The sequence below is a fragment of the Gigantopelta aegis genome, chromosome 8 (genome assembly GCF_016097555.1).
Source record: "Gigantopelta aegis isolate Gae_Host chromosome 8, Gae_host_genome, whole genome shotgun sequence".
Lineage (NCBI taxonomy): Eukaryota > Metazoa > Mollusca > Gastropoda > Neomphalida > Peltospiridae > Gigantopelta > Gigantopelta aegis.
In genome coordinates this window covers 6,686,178-6,710,607 of record NC_054706.1, presented here as the reverse complement: position 1 = coordinate 6,710,607, position 24,430 = coordinate 6,686,178, and the positions used below count along the sequence as shown (strand labels likewise).

The following is a 24,430-nucleotide window of genomic DNA, read 5'->3' as shown; positions in this document are numbered from 1 at the left end:
GATATTAAAAACATCTTCCATTTTGTATCATGTTTATGTCCTGAGTGAAATAATTTTCACCTGTATGAGCTTTAGTGAGTACCGGTAATATAAAAAAAAAAATTCACGCGGGACATAACCATGATATGAAATGGTAGAAAGTTAAATAATATCCCATAATCGATTTTTAATTTATATCCACCGATCTTGTTTGGCTGATGTTCCGGTCAGGTGGTAGTGCGCCAATCAATGACGTCATCAATGCCGTTAAAAGTGCTATGTCCTACATGACATTCTAGTGTGACATAACACTTCAGTATGAACCAAGATATGTTAAACCGTATAATGTAATAATATGATTTACCATATTTGTCTTCATCAATCAACTGGTGCACATTTTTATTATCCAAAAAATGTGAACTGGTCCCATATTGTTATTATTACTATTTAATAGAAATTGGTCAGTTATTTAGTTACCTGTTTGGTAGTATTACTAATATGAATAAATGCTGTTATCCACATTCGGGCATTTTCGTTTAATTCAGGCAAAAACTAGTCCGAACAGACACAGAAAGTGTGGTTCTTTCAGTCCGAAAATGGTTACATTACTCTATATATAGCTGGTGTTCAAAACTTGTGCCACCATGTTTCAACTGTTTCTCAACCGAAATAGTGAAAAAAATTGACACACACACCAAAAATGTATAACCTACCGTACTCACTAAATCCCGATTAAAGTATTTGCGTCATTATTTACAAAATAAATCTTCCAATGACAACCTTCAAAATTTTCCCCGCCATTTTAAATTTGTAAAATAGAGGGAAGCAACTTGCCCTGCACATTAAGAAAAGTATTGACTTAATGTGCATCCTACACTAGGCAAAAACCAGCCTTAGATATATACCCCCCTACAAAAATGTGAGCTATGGTTAGAGCCATATTGTTTTCAAGCTTTCTACAATAAAATAATCAGAGGGTATATTATAAAAACAGATCATAAGTGCCCCAACTATAGGTGGTTATAGGTGTGAAATCTTTTGAAATTAAACACTGCATTTCAAGTACTTTGACAAATTGTAAAAAGCAGGGGCCCATTTCACTAAACATCGTAAGTTTACGTCTGCTACTAGCAGTTATACATGTCATCCATTTACACGTGTTTGGCATCAATTTCACGCACAAATTACATCATTACGGAAGCTGGAGTATTTTAAAGACAAAAGAAAATGAAATATGTCTTCTGCTAACTATGTGTGTTGAACTATAATAGTAATAAGAATTGTGATTTAGTCGTAGATTTACGTTTACGTGCAAAACAAGGCGTACAATGTTTTGTCAAATTGGGCCCTGTTCTCTTAATGTTTTGAGGGGGATTAGCAAAAATATTTTTATTGCATTACTTTTAAATTTTAAGTAGCAAAAAAAAAAAAGATTTAGATAAGATTTTCATTTTCCATGACCAATATCAAAATTCCAGGACTTTCCAGGACTGAAAAATGATATTACAAATTCCAGGACTTTCCAGGATTTCCATGACCTGTATGAACCCTGGAGGATAATATGTGAAACCTGGCACTAGTTTTGTAAATTCAGTACGATTTACATGCGAGTGTAATAATTTCTTTATTATCCACATTGTCCAAAATATTATTTTTATGAATAACAAGCTAGTACCATATCAAAGCTTTTCAAACGTAACTAATAAGAGACGGCGAAATGATGTCATTTTCCAAAATTACGTCATTTTGCAGGGCGTTTACATAGATCTAAGACTGGAGAAGCTTTATTGTTATGACGTTGTTTCCCAAAATGACATCTTTTGTTATGCACATGAAATCATTATGACATAACTGGTTATATTTCCCTGAATATCTTGAACTATGTGGATAATAATATCCATTAATTACCAAAGGCTTGCATAATACAAAATTTATTCCTAATATATGATACGGACAATATTGAAACCACAGTTAAAATTTTACCACAGCAAATGCCATGGTTAACTCCCTTACTTGCTATTGTCAAAGGCAAAAATAAATAAAAAATGCTGTATATGCTCTACCTGATTTGCTACTATAACAGATAAAAATTAATCTCTACTGAGGGGATTGGAACCACAGACTCTCAGTACAAGAGTCCAGCGCTCTATCAACTGAGCTAATAGGGAAATTCCCACTAACTACTGCCAGTAGGAGCACTTAATACCAACACTGCTACATACTCCCTACTCACATGAAGCTACATCACAGAGCAGTGGGCCACAGGCAGTTGAACTGTTACGGGTCCCAGGGGCGTAGTGTGATCTGGACCTGGGGGGGGGGGGGGGGGGGGGGGGGTCGAATATAAACCAAGTGGACATTTTTCTATTTTGTTTTTGCACCACCAGAAACTCCATATGTATAAACCGGTGTGTTTTAGTTCTGAAAGCGGACCCCCCAAACCCCTCTAGCCTACGCCCTGGGTCCTAACTGCATAATAATTGTATTTTTGTGTTAAGAACACACCCAGTCCCTACAATGGCTCCAAATGTAACAGATAAAAATCAACCTCTACTGAGGGGATTTGAACCACAGACTCTCAGTACGAGAGTCCAGTACTCTACCCACTGACCAGCACTACTACACTACTGTGATCTTCTCCTGCATCTATGTAACATATAGGAAAATTATCATTGGCAAAATGACAAAAGGCATCCGAATCCAACTTTGCACAGGCTAGGACCCAAAACACCAAGGAATATAATAATTGTTTGTCCGATAAAACTTGATAGAAGTATCCTGCCTTCATGCATCTGTTAGGAAGGAAATGTTTTAATTATTAAATTGAAGGCAACATTTGCTATGCATGCATGTGCTCCCACACTGGAGTAGGAATCGGGGTGGGGGAGTGGGGGGTGGGGTGGGGATATGTGCACCTGCACATTTAGCAGCAGCGATAGTTTTTATATATAATATAAGCAATACTTCCGAACGTTCCAGCATTCAATTCATTCAGGCTTGTGTGTGCCCCCACACTTTTTTTGCACCTTCCTACACCCATGCTCCAAAATTAAAATTTGACCCCTGTAAAAACCTCTATATATATCATGATAATTTGATCATGACACTACAATTAGAAAGATGTTATTAACACGAAAGCAGAAAAATATATAGGAAACGATTCCCACTCTAATACAACAATCCTATATTTGATGTTAAATACTGTTGCCCCTGCGCGTGCTGTAACCTCACTGTGGTGCAGGGGTGTAACATTCTCTTTGAGAATGGCCAATACAGCACAAATTCCCTTGTTTTCGAGATACAATTGAAATTTTGAGTAAAAGTCAGTATCTATCTATGATATTTGTATTTTTGCACAGTTCTTTACACTGTTTTTATTTAAATCTTGAATTTTTATATTGATGTTGATCATCACTTTATTTGTTTGCATTACCATAGTTTGACACCCAATGTATTTTTCGTGCTGAGGTATCATTATACATTCATTCATTGAAATACTGTTGCATTGATAATTTTCGAGTTAGTTGATTTCACAAATATTTCACATATTAATTACTAATACACACACTAGAGGATGAAACTCGTCAGCACCTATGTATTGGACTGGAACATTATTGAAAGGGGTGCTGTCGGGTTTCTTCCTGTAGTGAGTGTATTAGTGGTTAATATGTTAACTATTTGTTCTTGGCAAACTCAAAAATTATCAATGTAATGGTATTTAGCATCAAACATAGGATATTACGGTGGGCAGTAATTTTGTCTTTGCTATAATTTATAAGTTATTTCTCGTTCTAGTGTACCACAACTAATATATTAAAGGCCATGGTATGTGCTATGCTTTCTATAGGATGGTGCATACAAGATTCCTTGTTACTAATGGAAAATTGCAGAGTTTCTTCTCTAAGGCTATATGCCAAATTTATCAAATGTTTGACACCCAATAGCCGAAAATTATAAATCAATATGCTCTAGTGGTGTTGTTAAAAAATTTTTTTTACCTTTGCCTGAGAGTTATCACAACCGCCCAAACGTCCGTTTAGCGCAGAAAACTTGGGCTACCTTTAAAATAGCCAAAAACTAACACAATACTATTGTTTTCCAGATACTAGGAAGTCAATTAAATTGAATTATTTCAAGCCACACAAAGACAAACATCCCTTCTCCCTCCATTTAATAAAAAAAAAAAAAATCTAACAATATATTTTTCATAGGGGCTGCTATTCCTATCAGGGTAGTAAAAATTAATTAAATTAAATGTATAACCATCACGTTCTGGAAACTGTCACAGCGACAACTGGGGCAGGGGGTACTTGGTGGGGTGGGTCGTGGAGGGACTAAGAGTAGGCCACATAACCCGGGCCCTTTAGTAGGCTTTACGGACCAGCTACTCTCTAAACTGGCGCTTTATTTGTGTCAGAATAAACATACGAGTTCACTGAAACGCATGGAGAGTAAAGTCACTAGCGCGTGCACGATCATTACAGGAACCATATTTGTTCTGTGTCAATCCGGAAGTTATATGTCAAAAGCAGGTTACATTCGGTGCCTTTGACTGTATTGACAAATTGAATAACATGGAAACAAGTTTTGTATAGAGCGCTACGATTTCTAAAATTGATCAAAATACATTAGCGTAACGATAAAAATAGTCAGAACGTCTTACCTCAATTAAAACGTGAACACATGACACCGACGAGTGATTAGACAAAGTAATCGTTTCTTTGTTTTGTTTCTACTTCGTAACACATGTCGACCGTATCTTCGTTTTATTGTCGACAGAGGGCGCTCGACTCGAACTTTAGTAGGCGGGGCTCCATTCCACGTGTTTTGACAGCTGCAACTGTTTAACTCGGTAACTGGGACTGCGCCCATTCATTTATTTTTAATAAAAAAAAGTTTAATATTTCATTCTCAAAAATAAGATTAAAAATTCATTTAATTGGTAGTTAACTTTTATTCATATAATGATTTTAAAAAAGGGATGTACATTCGCTACAGACATCGCGATATGACTTTACATTATTGTAATCTGATCCTAACCTAATCATCAGGCTAATGACCTTGACCATTCTTGAGATTTACGTAATCTTAATGTTCCTCTTCCTCCTTCCCTATAGACCGAATATTTAGGTTTCTATTATTCGTATTTAACTTTCTTTTTTTCTTGTTTTTCTTTTTTATAACCATCTGATTATTTGATTAAACAATATATTTTGATTTACAAATGTACTTTTATTAAAATTTGTGAATAAATCATTCTTATTTTAAACCAACATAGCAACCCAGATAGTGTTAACACCATTTGCAATGTTAGATGTTGATATTAAAATATTCTTTAATAAAGTAAAGTTTGTTTTATTTAACGATGCCACTGGAGCACATTGATTAATCAATCATTGGCTATTGGATGTCAAACATTTGGTAATTCTGACAAGTAGTCGGAGGAAACCCACTACATTTTTCCTAATGCAGCAAGGGATCTTTTATATGCACCATCCCACAGACAGGATAGCACATACCATGGCCTTTGATATACCAGTCGTGGTGCACTGGCTGGAATGAGAAATAGTCAAATGGGTCCGCCGACGGGGATCGATCCCAAACAAACCGCGCATCAAGCGAGCGCTTTACCACAGGGCTACATCCCGCCCCACATTATTGGAAGTTCACTAACATGTCTAATGTTAAGGTAACCTTCCCCCAGAAACACTCTGCCAACCAATATATTACACTTGAAAGAAATAATGATGTTATATATGGTACACATATATTGAACACGGGATTGAGGGGTACATATGCCCAGTACACTACCCTGGATCTACACCTGTGATTTTAATAGGTGCTATCCAGCCTCGGTGGTGCCATGGTTAAGCCATCAGACATAAGGTTGGTAGGTACTGGGTTCGCAGCCTGGTACCTGCTCCCACCCAGAGCAGGTTTTAACGACTCAATGGGTAGGTGTAAAACCACTACACCCTCTTGTTTCTCACTAACCACTAACAATTAACCCACTGTCCTGGACAGACAGCTGAGATGTGTACATTGGATATAAGGTTGGTAGGTACTGGGTTCACAGCCTGGTACCTGCTCCCACCCAGAGCAGGTTTTAACGACTCAATGGGTAGGTGTAAAACCACTACACCCTCTTGTTTCTCACTAACCACTAACAATTAACCCACTGTCTCCCACCCAGAGCAGGTTTTAACAACTCAATGGGTAAGTGTAAAACCACTACACCCTCTTGTTTCTCACTAACCACTAACAATTAACCCACTGTCTCCCACCCAGAGCAGGTTTTAACAACTCAATGGGTAAGTGTAAAACCACTACACCCTCTTGTTTCTCACTAACCACTAACAATTAACCCACTGTCTCCCACCCAGAGCAGGTTTTAACGACTCAATGGGTAGGTGTAAAACCACTACACCCTCTTGTTTCTCACTAACCACTAACAATTAACCCACTGTCCTGGACAGACAGCTGAGATGTGTACATTGGATATAAGCATGAAAATAAGTTGAAATGAAATGAAATAAAATAGGTCCTTATATCCAATCAAGGTTCAGTCCTGTTCTGTTTTAGGCACACACCTCAGCTCATACCAGGGCATTTCCCCCCCGGTCATCCCCCCCCCCCCCGGTACATCCCCCGGTCATTCCCCCCCCCAGGTATTTTCCCCCCTAGGTCATTTCCCCACCAGTCATTTCCCCCCTATTATAAAGAATTACTAATACTATTAGTGATCAAAATTGTATTTTATTTAACTGAACAGTGGGATTACATCTGCAGATTGTGGGCAATTCCACGTAAGAAAAGCAACACACGTCTGTTGTCATAATCATTGACGAGATTCTCTAGTCGTTTGGTGACATCCCTGTACTGGCGGCGTTGTGGTGGTCCATCTTTGCCGGCCAGTGCCTGTGTCATGGCTACTTCTGTCTGGGACTGTTCCTTCTTTAAAACATCAAGGAACACCCAGATGTTTGGGTGATATGCTCCAACAATTGCTGACATCCTGCGGTGCCACCCCTCGCAGTGGTTGTTAGTGCGTGGCAATCCATCACCAACTCTGTCATGGCAGTTCCACATGGAATGTTGAAATCTTGGTTCTCTCCTACCACGGCGTCTAGCTCAACCAATAAATGTATCTTCAAAGTAATCAAGAATTGGCTGCAGTTCCTCTGGGAGATCTTCTTGTATAAGTTCAAATGTGGCAGGTACATCGGCAACTGGCACAAATGCCAATGCAGGAATCATCCTAATCTGTAAAGACAGCTCATTATCTGTTGTGTAACTTTCTTGTAGTCCATTTGCCTGAACTCTGCGGTACACACACTGGGATAAATGGTACAAACAGCCATGTACATGGGTGTCAGGGGGAAAAACTTCTTGCAGCGCATTGATTGTTGCCACTTCATAATCTGTTGTTACGGTATCTGGATTAAGAGTTGCATCTGCTTCTTTGATTTTCTGAAGAAATGACATATACGTTACTTGACTTTTGTTGGGTAGAAGTCCGTAGACACAAGGAATAGACTGTGATCCACAGAGTGCATGGATGGTATATAACTGGAAGAAAAGTTCTGGCATGATTTTAAAAGTTCCATCCATTAACCAATGACTGGCTGTGGATAGGATTTGTAAATTACGTTGAGTGGCATATATTAGCATACGTGGTTCTTCACCTGGGTCACTGTCATGTAGGAGAAACTGATGTCCATCATTTGTTTTCTGATACTGTTCCAGAATAACAAGATCATTCACATGTTGTGGTACTGCTATAGGATGACTGGCTTGTAGTTCTGCGGATGGCTCTTCGAATTGTCCTGACTGGCGGCAGTTGAGTGGCAGCAACTGCAATTACATTAATTATAATATATTTCCTCCTCCTCTATATGATTTGTAGCATATATGTCTCGTTGGAACAGCAAGGTAGTAAAACAGCAATAGAAAATAAATAATAATAATAATAATGTTCCACAAAATAGTTGTGACATATATGTCACAGTGGGTTCTTAAATCATAACGATAATAAGTACATTATTTATCTACAATATTCTGATATATATATATAAATTGTATATATATTTACCTTCAGAAACAGTAGTCATATGTTGACTGATCACTTGTTGAGGAGTTTCCAATGTGTTTTACATAAATGTATCCTTCATGGACTATTTTAGTTTTACCCTTGGTGGATTTCAAGTTATCCATGGTCTGCAGTAAATGATATTTTTAATGTTTGTACTTTGTTATTCAGGGTACTGGACAGCTACAGTCACACTAATTACCTAGGTTGATTTAACAACTAACATCTTGATTGTTTCTTTACTGTAGTTCCTTACTTGCTAATTGGATTAAGAGGATTAGCAAGTAACATATCACTACTTCAAACATTGTTCTTTTAGTAGATAATACAATCTGTTGATCTAAGAAAAAAAGGAATAGGTAGCTATGAGGGCTTCTTCACTGGCAATTAAATCAAGAGGATTAGAAAGGATTAGAGGATTAGAAAGTAACTCTACTACTGCAAGGGAACCATTTTAGTGTCTGTTAAAACAGTCAATTTAAGTATTGAAGGGGTGGAGGGGAACTATTTTAGTGTCTGTTAAAACTGAGAATTTACCAGGGGGGATATGTACCAGGGGGGGTATGTACCAGGGGGGAAATGACCAGGGGTGAAATGCCCGGGGGGGGGGGGTGAAATGCCCGGGGGGGGGGGGGGGGGAGAAATGCCCTAGAACCACCTCAGCTATGTGGGCTGTCCAGGATTTGTAGAGATAAATATTCCCAAGTCAGTGTTTTAAAGTGGATACATCAAGTGTAATTGTTGAATACCTTTGATTATAAGTTAGACACCCAAGAGCTTCTCATTAAACCATGTTCTGGGGTGTGGTTAAACTTTCTATGTGATGGCCAGTTTGTCTCATTGAAGGAAGGAAATGTTTTATTTAACAACACACTCAACACATTTTATTTAGTTATATGGCGTCGGATATAAGGACCACACAGATATTGAGGGAGGATACCCGCTGTCGCCACTTCATGGGCTACTCTTTTCGATTAGCAGCAAGGGATCTTTTATATGCACCATCCAACAGACAGGATAGTACATACCACGGCCTTTGATGTACCAGTCGTGGTGCACTGGCTGGAGCATGAAATAGCCCAATGGGCCCACTGACAGGGATCGATCCCAAACCGACCACGCATCAAGCGAGCGCTTTACCACTGGGCTACGTCCCACCCTAGATTTTGTAGAGATAAATATTCCTAAGTTTTAAAGTGGATACATCAAGTGTAATTGTTGAATACCTTTGATTATATGCTAGACACCCAAGAGCTTCTCATTAAAACATGTTCTGGGGTGTAGTTAAACTTTCTTTGTGATGGCCAGTTTGTCTCACTGATCACTAATCCACGTGTAGGGCACCTGTCTATTTTCTCGCTGATCACTAATCCAATTGTAGGGCAACTCTATTTTCTCAATGATCACCAATCCATGTGTAGGGCACCTGTCTATTTTCTCGCTGATCACTAATCCACGTGTAGGTCACCTGTCTATTTTTTCACTGATCACTAATCCACGTGTAGGGCACATGTCTATTTTCTCACTGATCACTAATCCACATGTAGGGCAACTGTCTATTTTCTCATTGATCACTAATCCACATGTAGGGCACCTGTCTATTTTCTCACTGATCACTAATCCACGTGTAGGTCACCTGTCTATTTTCTCACTGATCACTAATCCACATGTAGGGCGCGTGTCTATTTTCTCACTGATCACTAATCCACATGTAGGGCAACTGTCTATTTTCTCATTGATCACTAATCTACGTGTAGGGCACCTGTCTATTTTCTCACTGATCACTAATCCACGTGTATGGCAACTCTCCATTTTCTCACTGATCACTAATCCATGTGTATGGCACTGGTCTTTTTTCTCACTGATCACTAATCCACACATAGGGCAACTCCATTTTCTCACTGATCACTAATCCATGTGTATGGCACCAGTCTATTTTCTCACTGATCACTAACCCACATGTATGGCACCTGTCTATTGTCTCACTGATCACTAATCCACATGTAGGGCACCTGTCTATTGTCTCACGGATCACTAATCCACGTGTAGGGCACCTATTGTCTCACTGATCACTAATCCATGTGTATGGCACCTGTATTTTCTCACTGATCACTAATCCATGTGTAGGGCACCTGTCTATTTTCTCACTGATCACTAATCCATGTGTATGGCAACTCCATTTTCTCACTGATCACTAATCCACATGTATGGCACCTGTCTATTTTCTCACTAATCACTAATCCACGTGTATGGCACCTGTCTATTTTCTCACTGATCACTAATCCATGTGTAGGGCACCGGTCTATTTTCTCATTGATCACTAATCCATGTGTAGGGCCACGTGTATGGCACCTGTCTATTTTCTCACTGATCACTAATCCATGTGTAGGGCACCTATCTATTTTCTCACTGATCACTAATCCATGTGTAGGGCCATGTGTATGGCAACTCTCCATTTTCTCACTGATCACTAATCCATGTGTATGGCACCGGTCTATTTTCTCACGTGGTTTGTGATGATGTAGGCTTCTAACAGACTGTCCCGAGTTCACTGCCATTTTAAGATGTTTATTTATATTATAAAATCTTTTAACAACTATAATTACGGTTATATGGCGTCAGACATATGGTTAAGAGGAAACCCGCTGTCACCACTACATGGGCTACTCTTTCCGATTAGCAGCAAGGGATCTTTTATTTGCGCTTCCCACAGGCAGGATAGCACAAACCATGGCCTTTGTTGAACCAGTTATGGATCACTGGTCAGTGCAAGTGGTTTACACCTACCCATTGAGCCTTGCGGAGCACTCACTCAGGGTTTGGAGTCGGTATCTGGATTAAAAATCCCATGCCTCGACTGGGATCCGAACCCAGTACCTACCAGCCTGTAGACCGATGGCCTAACCACTACGCCACCGAGGCCTTGTGTATATGCAATGCGTTTCTTGTCATCCTAATGTTTTTAAGTAGCCCAAACTAGATTTTGTCTCCCAATAATTTAGTAATTTAGTACGAAAAAAAAATATATATTAGAAATAAAGTTCGAACTAGTACAAAACTTAGAACAATCAGAAACACATTTACTATAGAGCCACTGATATTTTATGCAGAAATAAAGTATAAACTATGTAATTTTAGTCATTAAAACATCTCTGTTAGTTGGCAACATCTTGACAATGGCAACAAACTTGGGAGAGTCCCTTTAAAAGTGCTGTATCAAAGTTGCACAATGGCGGCTTCCCCCAATAAAAAATTACAATGAAATAATTTAATTTACTGGTAGAAACAAACAAATATTAATTAATTGGAGAATCTTAAAGAGGCCAACTGATAGAACTGGGTGTGTTGATTTGAGATGAACACTTTGTAACATGTCAGGAAGATGTGACCGAAAAGTTTGTGGTTCTTGCACAACTCATGTCTCCGACAGTCCTATCTAGCCACCGATGGTCCTATCTAGCCACCGACGGTCCTATCTCGCCACCGACGGTCCTATCTAGCCACCGACGGTCCTATCTAGCCACCGACGGTCCTATCTAGCCACCGACAGTCAACTTGCCAGAATTTGTGAATTCTATGATGAAATTTAGTAGTAGTGAATGCAGCTCTGTTTACACACCATGCAAACACATTACAATTTCAACATTCCCTAGCTATTTATGCTTGTTCCACAATTAGGTTGTTGTCCCCATTGACAGAAGTGTGCAATAAGTAATGGAGAATGCATGAGGTGGTGTAGATTTGTGAAACATATTTCACGAGCCCTGTACTATTTAGTTATTCATTACAGATTAGTGAAATATGGCATTTGTAACTAATTGGTAAATTTGATCAGAAAATATGTAACAAAGTTAAAGTTTCATTTAGCCTGATAACAAAAATGGCAATACATATCACAACCGACATACAATCAGCTTTTTGGTGAATTACTGCAACTAATGAAATATATTCGCCAAATGTAGCTTTAATCCACATTTGGCAATTTGGCGTTATAAATATGACCAAAGTAACATTAATTACCCAGTATTATTAAAACAGATATCAAGGTAATGTAATATACATTTATTTACATTAAGTAACATCAGTATATAAACATCAATACATAAAATATGTACCCGGTAATAAATAATACAGTGGTATGTACACATACATTTATGTACCAACACATTTCATAGTCTGGTAGTTACTACAGAACTTAAGTACATACACATATTTATAAATATGAACTTACTGAAATAACAAAACACAACACATATAACAGCATTTGAAGAGGATGAAATAAAACACTTTACACAGGCAGGGCACAATATTTCACGAGAATCGTTGTTCTGTTCGCGTGTTGGTTACGCAACTTTAAAATCACGAGAACCGCCAATCGGTTACGTGGTGAACAATTACATTCTAAAATTAAAAGTACCATATATCAGTAATCAAAGTTAAAATCAGTTTATGTTTTTAAATACATTTGAACGACCAATGTAGCACAGAACCGTTGTTCAAGTGCCTTAGGATTAGGTAGGCCTAAACAGTGGTGTAGCGTGCGTTGGCAGCGCCTGAGGCAAGGCAAGTATTGCGCCCCCTAACCAGTGGACTGTTAGCACACCCAGAGTCCCTTCCACCAGTTCAGAATTTTACACCCAGGGCAATCGCCCCGGTAGCCCCGCACATGTTATGCCACTGGGCCTAACTCATCGGTTACAAGAACTATATTCACGTAACCGAATAATCGTTTACTAAAGTAAATCTCACGTGAACTAATTTCTGGATACCTAAGAATTTGAAATATTGTCCCCTGCACAGGACAATGATGTACACAATTAACTGTGTATTGGTCAACATGTACAACCAGCTTAACATGAATAAATTAATAAATAACAAGTAACAATGTAAAATAAATAAAACAACCAAACAATGAATAAAATAACATACAATAACAAATTGCATCACATTACTAGGTAATAATTACGTAACAAAAGATGTTTATTAGCAACCAGGTGATACTGTGTGTTCTACATCTAACTATAGTCCGTCCCATGAAGAATGTCTTTTTTTTATGCAATGGAATTTACCACAAGGTTTTTTATTTTTTTTCCAAATTTTTTACTTTTCTCATTATGTCAAACCAAACTGAAATTATTAATAAAAAACATTTTTGTAGGAGGACGGGACGGACTATAGAAGCAAACTGTATAAAAGTGAAATCAGAGTGGAATGGAAAAGCAAGTGTATTGTGCATGAAGAGCGACACTTTGTGTGGTGTATATTTCTGGTTATATTAATTTTTATTATCATCCTTGTTTACTAGGAAAAAATTCTAATTTCTCTTGTGATTTTATCGTGTTTTAGTCGCGTCAATCTTCGATACTCTTGGCCATAGTCGCGTCAATCTTCGATACTCTTGGCCATAGTCGCGTCAATCTTCGATGCTCTTGGCCATAGTCGCGCCAATCTTCGATACTCTTGGCCATAGTCGCGTCAATCTTCGATACTCTTGGCCATAGTCGCATCAATCTTCGATACTCTGGGCCATAGTCGCGTCAATCTTCGATACTCTTGGCCATAGTCGCGTCAATCTTCGATACTCTTGGCCATAGTTGTGTCAATCTTCGATACTCTGGGCCATAGTTGCCAATACATATCGAACAAAAATATATACCGTATTGTTTATTTTAACACAAGAAGTAGAGCACTATTGTATTACACCATATCAATTACATAAGGGCTGTTAAACTAGTTATATTTCATTAATAAATGTTGTTATAATACGTCAACAAGATTGTAGCTTTATGACTACATGCAGCTGGTAAGTTGTGTTTAACAACACCACTAGAGCACATCGATTGTTGTAGCAAACGCCTGTCCTAGGCACAGGTGCCAGCCTCGGCCGGCTCCTCCGTTCAGGACAGGAAAGTTGGGGTGGGTTGGAGAGGGGACTGCCTGCACTGGCAGGTGCAAGGGAGCACCGGCAGTCCCACCGGGGCCAGTGACAGACAAGACTGTGAGTTTATTAAAACAATAGCTGTTGGTATTTTACATTACCAAATGATTTTATGACATGGGTGTTTAGAAAAACTGTAGTTGTGTTTTTACTTTGCATTGACAAATGATGTTATAATATAGTGAGGTGAGACCGCAGCTTTATAAGTAGTTCTGTGTCTATTCTGCAGAGGTAAGAAGTTAACGGTTAACTATTCCGTCCATCACCAACATCAGCTGTTCCATCCTGTGAACTCCCTCCACTCAACCGGTCTCTTGTGTGATTCACTACAAACACCTGGCTTCCCAGTCCTCTACTGTTAATAAAACATGCCTATCCTATGGCACTAACTAATGATTGTTGATAGAAGAGGAGCATAACAAATGACCGTTAGTGCCTTGTAACAAAATAACATGTTACAGGCGACAAGCAACAGTTGTGTAGGCAGAGACTGACATGTGAGGACAGAAGTTGAATAGTGGAATAATGACGTCGAAATAAGAGGAAAATGATGAATACCAAAAAGATGAATGGAAATGTAAAAGAAAAAAGGAGGAGGATCTAAGAAAAAATCAAATTGTACAATCATGTATTTCTGTACCATAACATTCAAATGAAAACAGTTAATGTCAAATTATGGAACAGTTAAAACATCGTTTACAATGAATGAACACAATGAACACTTTGTGTAAGGGACCTGATGACCAAGGCGTAACAATTCTATATCACAAGTGTTATCAATACAGACTGGTCGATCCAGTGTATCTCTTTCTTAAAACAGACCGGCTGATCCGGTTTATCAATACAGATTGGATGATATGGTGTATCAAGATGGACTGGCTGAGCCAATTTATCAAGATGGACTTTGTGATCCACTTTATGAAAACAGACTGGGTGATCTAGTTTATGAAAACAGCCTGGATGATCCAGTTTATGAAAATGGACTGGGTGATCCAGTTTATCAATACGGACTGGCTGATCCAGTTTATCAATACAGACTGGCTGATCCAGTTTATGAAAACAGCCTGGATGATCCAGTTTATCAAGATGGACTGGGTGATCCAGTTTATGGAAACAGCCTGGATGATCCGGTTCATCAAGATGGACTGGGTGATCCGGTTTATCACGATGGATTGAGTGATCCAGTTTATGAAAAAGCCTGGATGATCTGGTTTATCAAGATGGACTGTGATCCAGTTTATGAAAACAGCCTGGATGATCTGGTTTATCAAGATGGACTTGGTGATCCAGTTTATGAAAACAGCCTGGATGATCCGGTTTATCAAGATGGACTTTGTGATCCAGTTTATGAAGACAGCCTGGATGATCCGGTTTATCAAGATGGACTTGGTGATCCAGTTTATGAAAACAGCCTGGATGATCCGGTTTATCAAGATGGACTTGGTGATCCAGTTTATGAAAACAGCCTGGATGATCCGGTTTATCAAGATGGACTGGGTGATCCAGTTTCACGGAGTTCTGGAAACAGTTCTTGTATCACAATATCAAACAACACGTAGAAAAGCTGAAAGAGAAAACAGAGTAATCATGTTAAAACACAACACACTTTGTCTTAATACAGATATTAAGTGTCTTTATCTGGCTACGTTTTGTAGGTCGATGTCAACTTCTGAGAATTGTTTATTTTTCATGATAGGTGTCGGAAGATGCCAGTAAAAGCTATAAATTAATTCACCTTTCAGCTGTGGTTGAGGATAAAGTTAAAGTTTGTTTTGTTTAACGACACCACTAGAGCACATTAATTTATCAATCATCAGCTACTGGATGACAAACATTTGGTAATTTTGATATATATTCTTAGTGAGGAAACCCACTACATTTTTCCATTAGTAGCAAAGGATCTTTTATATGCACCATCCCACAGGCAGGATAGCACATACCACAACCTTTGATATACCAGTCTTGGTGCACTTGCTGGAACAAGAAACTGCCCAATGAGGATTGAACCTAGACCGACTGCATGAAGCGAGCTCTTCACCACTGGGCTACGCCATGCCCCTTTAAAGCGAGCTCTTCACCACTGGGCTACGCCACGCCCCTTTAAAGCGAGCTCTTCACCACTGGGTTACGCCACGCCCCTTTAAAGCGAGCTCTTCACCACTGGGTTACGCCACGCCCCTTTAAAGCGAGCTCTTCACCACTGGGCTACGCCACGCCCCTTTAAAGCGAGCTCTTCACCACTGGGCTACGCCACGCCCCTTTAAAGCGAGCTCTTCACCACTGGGCTACGCCACGCCCCTTTAAAGCGAGCTCTTCACCACTGGGTTACGCCACGCCCCTTTAAAGCGAGCTCTTCACCACTGGGTTACGCCACGCCCCTTTAAAGCGAGCTCTTCACCACTGGGTTACGCCACGCCCCTTTAAAGCGAGCTCTTCACCACTGGGTTACGCCACGCCCCTTTAAAGCGAGCTCTTCACCACTGGGTTACGCCACGCCCCTTTAAAGCGATTTCTTCACTACTGGGTTACGCCCCGCCCCTTTACTTACTAGGAAACAGTATCACCACTACAATATAACCACCTCTAACTTAAAACACCAACACTATACAACCACCTCAAAGTTAGAATTACATCCAACTCTTTTAATTTAAAACAACAACTATGGCCTCATTTATCTCAGTTCAAAATATGTTTTAACTTTAATGATTTTTACCATTTTTGACATGATTACTGTTTTATTTGTTTATCGGAACATACACTAAACTTTATGATATATAAACACTATACAACCACCACAACAGTACAAATACCTGCACTATACAACCACCACAACAGTACAAACACCTGCACTATACAACCACCACAACAGTACAAACACCTGCACTATACAACCACCACAACAGTACAAACACCTGCACTATACAACCACCACAACAGTACACACACCTGCACTATACAACCACCACAACAGTACAAACACCTGCACTATACAACCACCACAACAGTACACACACCTGCACTATACAACCACCACAACAGTACAAACACCTGCACTATACAACCACCACACAAGTACAAACACCTGCACTATATAACCACCACCACCACCACAATAAAAATACCTGCACTATATAACCACCACCACAATACAAACACCTGCACAATACAACCACCACCACAACAGTACAAATACCTGCACTATACAACCACCACAACAGTACAAATACCTGCACTATACAACCACCACAACAGTACAAACACCTGCACTATACAACCACCACAACAGTACACACACCTGCACTATACAACCACCACAACAGTACAAATACCTGCACTATACAACCACCACAACAGTACACACACCTGCACTATACAACCACCACAACAGTACACACACCTGCACTATACAACCACCACAACAGTACAAACACCTACACTATACAACCACCACAACAGTACACACACCTGCACTATACAACCACCACAACAGTACAAACACCTGCACTATACAACCACCACACAAGTACAAACACCTGCACTATATAACCACCACCACCACCACAATAAAAATACCTGCACTATATAACCACCACCACAATACAAACACCTGCACAATACAACCACCACCACAACAGTACAACTACCTGCAGCAATACAACCACCACTGCACTATACAACCATGACTGCAAAATAAACCCACAACAGTACAATCACCTGCACTATACAACCACAACCACTACGGTACAACCACCACCATGGTACAACCACCACCATGGTACAAACACCTGCACAATACAACCACAACCACCACCTGCACTATACAACACCACCATGGTACAAACACCTGCACAATACAAACACAACTACCACCTGCACTATACAACACCACCACTGTACAACCACCTGCACAATACAACCACAACCACCACCTGCACTATACAACACCACCACGGTACAAACACCTGCACAATACAACCACAACCACCACCTGCACTATACAACACCACCATGGTACAAACACCTGCACAATACAACCACAACCACCACCTGCACTATACAACACCACCATGGTAATACAACCACAACCACCATGGTACAACCACCTGCATTATACAACCACCTGCATTATACATCCACCACCACCACCACTGTACAACCACCTGCACAATACCACCACCACCATGGTACAAACACCTGCACAATACAACCTCGTTACCTGCTTGTTTAGTTTGGGCTGCTGCAGCAGATTCAGAAGGTATCGAGTTCCTACTTGGTGATTTTCAGACCCAACCACCGACACAAACGCTTCTGTAATAGAGAGGAAACCTATATTACTGGTGGGGTTTTAATGAGAGAACAGTGATTTTCAGACCCAATCACCGACACAAACGCTGCTGTAATAGAGAGTAAACCTATATTACTGGTGGGGTTTTAATGAGAGAACAGTGATTTTCAGACCCAACCACCGACACAAACGCTTCTGTAATAGAGAGGAAACCTATATTACTGGTGGGGTTTTAATGAGAGAACAGTGATTTTCAGACCCAATCACCGACACAAACGCTGCTGTAATAGAGAGGAAACCTATATTACTGATGGGTTTTTAACGAGAGAACAGTGATTTTCAGACCCAACCACTGACACGAACGCTTCTGTAATAGAGAGGAAACCTATATTACTGGTGGGTTTTTAACGAGAGAACAGTGATTTTCAGACCCAACCACCGACACAAACGCTTCTGTAATAGAGAGGAAACCTATATTACTGGTGGGTTTTTAAGGAGAGAACAGTGATTTTCAGACCCAACCACCGACACAAACGCTGCTGTAATAGAGAGGAAACCTATATTACTGGTGGGTTTTTAACGAGAGAACAGTGATTTTCAGACCCAACCACCGACACAAACGCTGCTGTAATAGAGAGGAAACCTATATTACTGGTGGGTTTTTAACGAGAGAACAGTGATTTTCAGACCCAACCACCGACACAAACGCTTCTGTAATAGAGAGGAAACCTATATTACTGGTGGGTTTTTAACGAGAGAACAGTGATTTTCAGACCCAACCACCGACACAAACGCTGCTGTAATAGAGAGGAAACCTATATTACTGGTGGGTTTTTAACGAGAGAACAGTGATTTTCAGACCCAACCACCGACACAAACGCTTCTGTAATAGAGAGGAAACCTATATTACTGGTGGGTTTTTAATGAGAGAGCAGTGATTTTCAGACCAAACCACCGACACAAACGCTTCTGTAATAGAGTGGAAACCTATATTACTGGTAGGTTTTTAATGAGAGAACAGTGATTTTCAGACTCAACCACCGACACAAACGCTTCTGTAATAGAGAGGAAACCTATATCACTGGTGGGTTTTTAATGAGAGAAGAGTGATTTTCAGACCCAACCACTGACACAAATGCTTCTGTAATAGAGTGGAAACCTATATTACTGGTAGGTTTTTAATGAGAGAACAGTGATTTTCAGATCCAACCACCGACACAAACGCTTCTGTAATAGAGAGGAAATCTATATTACTGGTGGGTTTTTAATGAGAGAACAGTGATTTTCAGACCCAACCACCGACACAAACGCTTCTGTAATAGAGAGGAAACCTATATTACTGGTGGGTTTTTAATGAGAGAACAGTGATTTTCAGACCCAACCACCGACACAAACGCTTCTGTAATAGAGAGGAAACCTATATTACTGGTGGGTTTTTAATGAGAGAACAGTGATTTTCAGACCCAACCACCGACACAAACGCTGCTGTAATAGAGAGGAAACCTATATTACTGGTGGGTTTTTAATGAGAGAACAGTGATTTTCAGACCCAACCACCGACACAAACGCTTCTGTAATAGAGAGGAAATCTATATTACTGGTGGGTTTTTAATGAGAGAACAGTGATTTTCAGACCCAACCACCGACACAAACGTTGCTGTAATAGAGAGGAAACCTATATTACTGGTGGGTTTTTAAGGAGAGAACAGTGATTTTCAGACCCAACCACCGCACAAACGTTGCTGTAATAGAGAGGAAACCTATATTACTGGTGGGTTTTTAATGAGAGAACAGTGATTTTCAGACCCAACCACCGCACAAACGTTGCTGTAATAGAGAGGAAACCTATATTACTGGTGGGTTTTTAATGAGAGAACAGTGATTTTCAGACCCAACCACCGACACAAACGTTGCTGTAATAGAGAGGAAACCTATATTACTGGTGGGTTTTTAATGAGAGAACAGTGATTTTCAGACACAACCACTGACACAAATGTTGCTGTAATAGAGAGGAAATCTATATTACTGGTGGGTTTTTAATGAGAGAACAGTGATTTTCAGACCCAACCACCGCACAAACGTTGCTGTAATAGAGAGGAAACCTATATTACTGGTGGGTTTTTAATGAGAGAACAGTGGTTTTCAGACCCAACCACCGACACAAACGCTTCTGTAATAGAGAGGAAACCTATATTACTGGTGGGTTTTTAATGAGAGAACAGTGATTTTCAGACCCAACCACCGCACAAACGTTGCTGTAATAGAGAGGAAACCTATATTACTGGTGGGTTTTTAATGAGAGAACAGTGGTTTTCAGACACAACCACTGACACAAATACCTATGAAATGAAATCTTAATACAATTTTGAATGTAATCTAATTTCATAATGTTAAAAACAAGTAATGAAGCTGACTTGGAATGTAATCAAATGTAAATATACGAGTAAAAAACCTTATTTGTAAAATAATACAATATTACTATACAAATTAAAAAAACCTTACATAATGTAATCAGAGTTAATACAAAACGTACTTGGAATGTAATCTAAGCAACCCTGGAGAGCTTCCTCATAGCGTGTTTTCTTCTCTTCATCCGTCCTACAACAAACATAATAACAATCAGATGATCTCTCATACAATGCCTTCCTTCACTAAGTCAATGTAGTCATGCAATATATCGTATTGCAATAATAAAACTTATTCCAGTTTATATCACCTTAAACAACTCAACTTTTTACAAGAGACTTAACCAAAAACAAGAATTCATAGAAAATATAACTGACAAATTTAAGTAAAAAACTTGGTGTGCCAATTTGTTTACCTTGGTGGATCTGTATCAAAGAACAGAATATCTGAAAAAAAGAGAATATAAGAATTAATTCAAAAAAGAAAGAAATGAAGCTTGTGTGTACAAAATATCTGGAAAACTTTAAAGTGTCAACTGTTTGTGAATAAACAGATCAACCCAATTCATTTGAAGAGTAAATGGATCATTGCAACTATTTGTGAATAAATGGATCACGGCAACTATTTGTGAATAAATGGATCACGGCAACTATTTGTGAATAAATGGATCACTGCAACTATTTGTGAATAAATGGATCACGGCAACTATTTGTGAATAAATGGATCACGGCAACTATTTGTGAATAAATGGATCACGGCAGCTATTTGTGAATAAATGGATCACAGCAACTATTTGTGAATAAATGGATCACTGCAACTATTTGTGAATAAATGGATCAACCCAACTAGACTGAGTAAGTGGATCCTCCCCACTCACCTCCGAGTAAGTGGATCCTCCCCACTCACCTCTAAGTGGATCCTCCCCACTCACCTCTGAGTAACAGAATCCTGCACTGGGCTACACCCCGCCCCTGAGTAACTGGATTCTGCCCACTCACCTCTGAGTAACTGGATGAGAGCTACCAGCCTGTGTTCCTGTGTGACTTGTTGCAGTCGGAGACTGAGATACCACTCGAGATAACTCTCCACTGTCATCTTGGCAATCATCTTCACCGTCATCAGGATGTGGTGAAACCAGTCGGGGATCTTGTACACGTATCGTGCTGCAAGGGTACAACATAACAAAACGTCTTTATTCTGTGTGACTGGCCTCGGTGGCGTCGTGGCAGGCCATCGGTCTACAGGCTGGTAGGTACTGGGTTCGGATCCCAGTCGAGGCATGGGATTTTTAATCCAGATACCGACTCCAAAACCTGAGTGAGTGCTCCGCAAGGCTTAATGGGTAGGTGTAAACCACTTGCACCGACCAGTGATCCATAACTGGTTCAACAAAGGCCATGGTTTGTGCTATCCTGCCTGTGGGAAGCGCAAATAAAAGATCCCTTGCTGCCTGTCGTAAAAGAGTAGCCTATGTGGCGACAGCGGGTTTCCTCTAAAAACAGTGTCAGAATGACCATATGTTTGACGTCCAATAGCCGATGATAAGATACAAAATCAATGTGCTCTAGCGGCGTCGTTAAATAAAACAAACTTTACTTTACTTTATTCTCAGTGTAAACTAAATCAGTACTGTTACCTTCCATTCAAATGATAGATGTGTAAATTAGAAATGAAATCACAGATGAACATATTTGTTTTTCATGCTGCAAATATATTTTAATAGATTTTTCTTACATTTCAAATACTTTGCCTTCTTAATTGATTTTTATGAATGCCATGTCTGAAAGTAAATTTTCCCAGAGGTTTTTTTTAAAAACTTGGCACCAGTAAAGTAATAGTATTATATATGACCTTGAGCATTATGCAGTATTGACAGAAAGACAGAAATTCAAATGAAGAAGAATGAAAATGAATGAAATGAATAACTCACCAACATAAACCAGTGAGTCGAAAGGTCCTTCCACTTCACTTGTGTTTGTTGAAATTTCCACCTTCGCTTCTGGCCCACCAAAGCCACACCCAGCATTGTTTTCATATATAGTGGTAGACATCTAAGAAAGAAACAAGGCAAACATGTACTGCAAGCAGAATGATCAGAGTATAACTGGGAAACTTTGCAGGGTCTAGACTTGTTGGGTGTAATGCCAGAAACACACCAGAGCTGGCCTGGGTCTGGCAAGTATGGTACCAGTAGGAGAAAGAAATGCACTGAATGAGACAAAACACACCCGGTTATGCTGGCACAAACTAAAGATACTGCTGCAGATTACTCAAAACATGCACCAGACTCACTAAACCCAAAACCAGCTTTGGTTTGTCCGAGACCGGTCTGTCTATCGCTATGTCATCAAAGATGGACAGAACAATTTTCTGGTAGTAGTTAAACTGGGAATTCTGGGTATGATACACAATTTAAAATATGGACATTTTCAGGTGAAAGGATCATTTAATTTCCTGTTTTAACTGATTTGTTCCTGGACACACAAGATGATCTAACAACAAATAAATACAGAAGAAAGTACTGAGACTCCAATTAGCAGCAAGAAAGGTTTGAGTTGTCTTTACCATTTCACTGGACGTGGACCTCTGAGAGGCATCAGATCCTCTTCTCTCCATCCTTCTGAAATGAAGGATTTGGAAATATGTTATCCATGTTACAAGGCTCACCACCTAGATTGTTGGCAGACACCTCTAATTATCTCCCCTTTGTAAGCTGGGTATAGCTACAATGCTGTTATGTGAAATCTTTATTTCTCTCTCTGTCTTTTTTTCTCTACAACAAAATAATATTTCAATGAAATAATCTACAAAGGGGAAAAAATCTGCCACAGTAATGCAGTGGTTATGCCACTGACAAGACTGGTAGTTATATGATTTATATCCTAGAACCAGGCTTTTACCTAACTCAATCATTTAGTCACTGGTTAAGCCATTGACAAGACTGGTAAATACATGATTAATATCCTAGAACCAGGCTTTTACCTAACTCAATCATTTAGTCACTGGTTAAACCACTGACAATACTGGTAGTTATATGATTTATATCCTAGAACCAGGCTTTTACCTAACTCAATCATTTAGTCACTGGTTAAGCCACTGACAAGACTGGTAAATACATGATTTATATCCTAAAACCAGGCTTTTACCTAACTCAATCATTTAGTCACTGGTTAAACCACTGACAATACTGGTAGTTATATGATTTATATCCTAGAACCAGGCTTTTACCTAACTCAATCATTTAGTCACTGGTTAAGCCACTGACAAGACTGGTAAATACATGATTTATATCCTAAAACCAGGCTTTTACCTAACTCAATCATTTAGTCACTGGTTAAATCACTGACAATACTGGTAGTTATATGATTTATATCCTAGAACCAGGCTTTTACCTAACTCAATCATTTAGTCTAACAGATTGGTGGGGAGACATAAGACCAGCCATAGAAATAAGCAGGAATCTTTACTAGTCCACTAGACAAATACATCTAGAAACCATCTTGTAAGCCAATATTTCCACTAGACAAATACATCTAGAAACCATCTTGTAAGCCAATATTTCTACTAGACAAATACATCTAGAAACCATCTTGTAAGCCAATATTTTCACTTGTCCAAATGAATTGTTTGTTTTATTCAAGTACGATGTTTTTGATTGCTTAAAATTAAACTGCATTAAACATTTCTACTTGCTCACTGGACAACCAATGAAATACATTTTGGCTGTCCAAAC

The 24,430-nt window shown here is 39.3% G+C and overlaps 3 protein-coding genes across 4 annotated transcripts in view; 1 reads left to right on the top strand and 2 right to left on the bottom strand.

Annotated features, from left to right (window-relative positions):
- Positions 1 to 4,763, bottom strand: part of LOC121378294 (SH2 domain-containing protein 4B-like) — a 52,652-nt gene extending 47,889 nt beyond the window's left edge. Inside the window, exon 1 of the mRNA XM_041506397.1 lies at positions 4,643 to 4,763. The gene's annotated coding sequence lies outside the window, so the exon portion shown is untranslated. The remainder of the gene's footprint in view (positions 1 to 4,642) is intronic.
- Positions 4,764 to 13,464: 8,701 nt separating this feature from the next.
- Positions 13,465 to 24,430, bottom strand: part of LOC121378522 (sorting nexin-14-like) — a 77,511-nt gene continuing 66,545 nt past the window's right edge. For both annotated transcript variants that reach the window (XM_041506729.1, XM_041506730.1), the window contains 7 exons: positions 23,263 to 23,317; positions 22,628 to 22,748; positions 21,696 to 21,860; positions 21,113 to 21,143; positions 20,825 to 20,889; positions 18,223 to 18,314; positions 13,465 to 15,570 (listed from right to left, as the gene is read on the bottom strand). In XM_041506729.1, coding sequence (XP_041362663.1) covers positions 15,490 to 15,570; positions 18,223 to 18,314; positions 20,825 to 20,889; positions 21,113 to 21,143; positions 21,696 to 21,860; positions 22,628 to 22,748; positions 23,263 to 23,317 — 610 coding nt within the window. In that variant the 3' untranslated portion in view covers positions 13,465 to 15,489. The remainder of the gene's footprint in view (positions 15,571 to 18,222; positions 18,315 to 20,824; positions 20,890 to 21,112; positions 21,144 to 21,695; positions 21,861 to 22,627; positions 22,749 to 23,262; positions 23,318 to 24,430) is intronic.
- On the top strand, positions 14,864 to 15,480 carry LOC121378691 (FMRFamide-related neuropeptides-like). Its single transcript, XM_041506975.1, has 2 exons — positions 14,864 to 15,430; positions 15,472 to 15,480. Exons 1-2 carry the CDS (start codon positions 14,864 to 14,866, stop codon positions 15,478 to 15,480), a joined length of 576 nt encoding a protein of 191 aa, XP_041362909.1.

Bases quoted from the DNA above. Each gene is read 5' to 3' on its own strand.
- LOC121378691 (XM_041506975.1), top strand. From the start codon at position 14,864: ATGGTGTATCAAGATGGACTGGCTGAGCCAATTTATCAAGATGGACTT.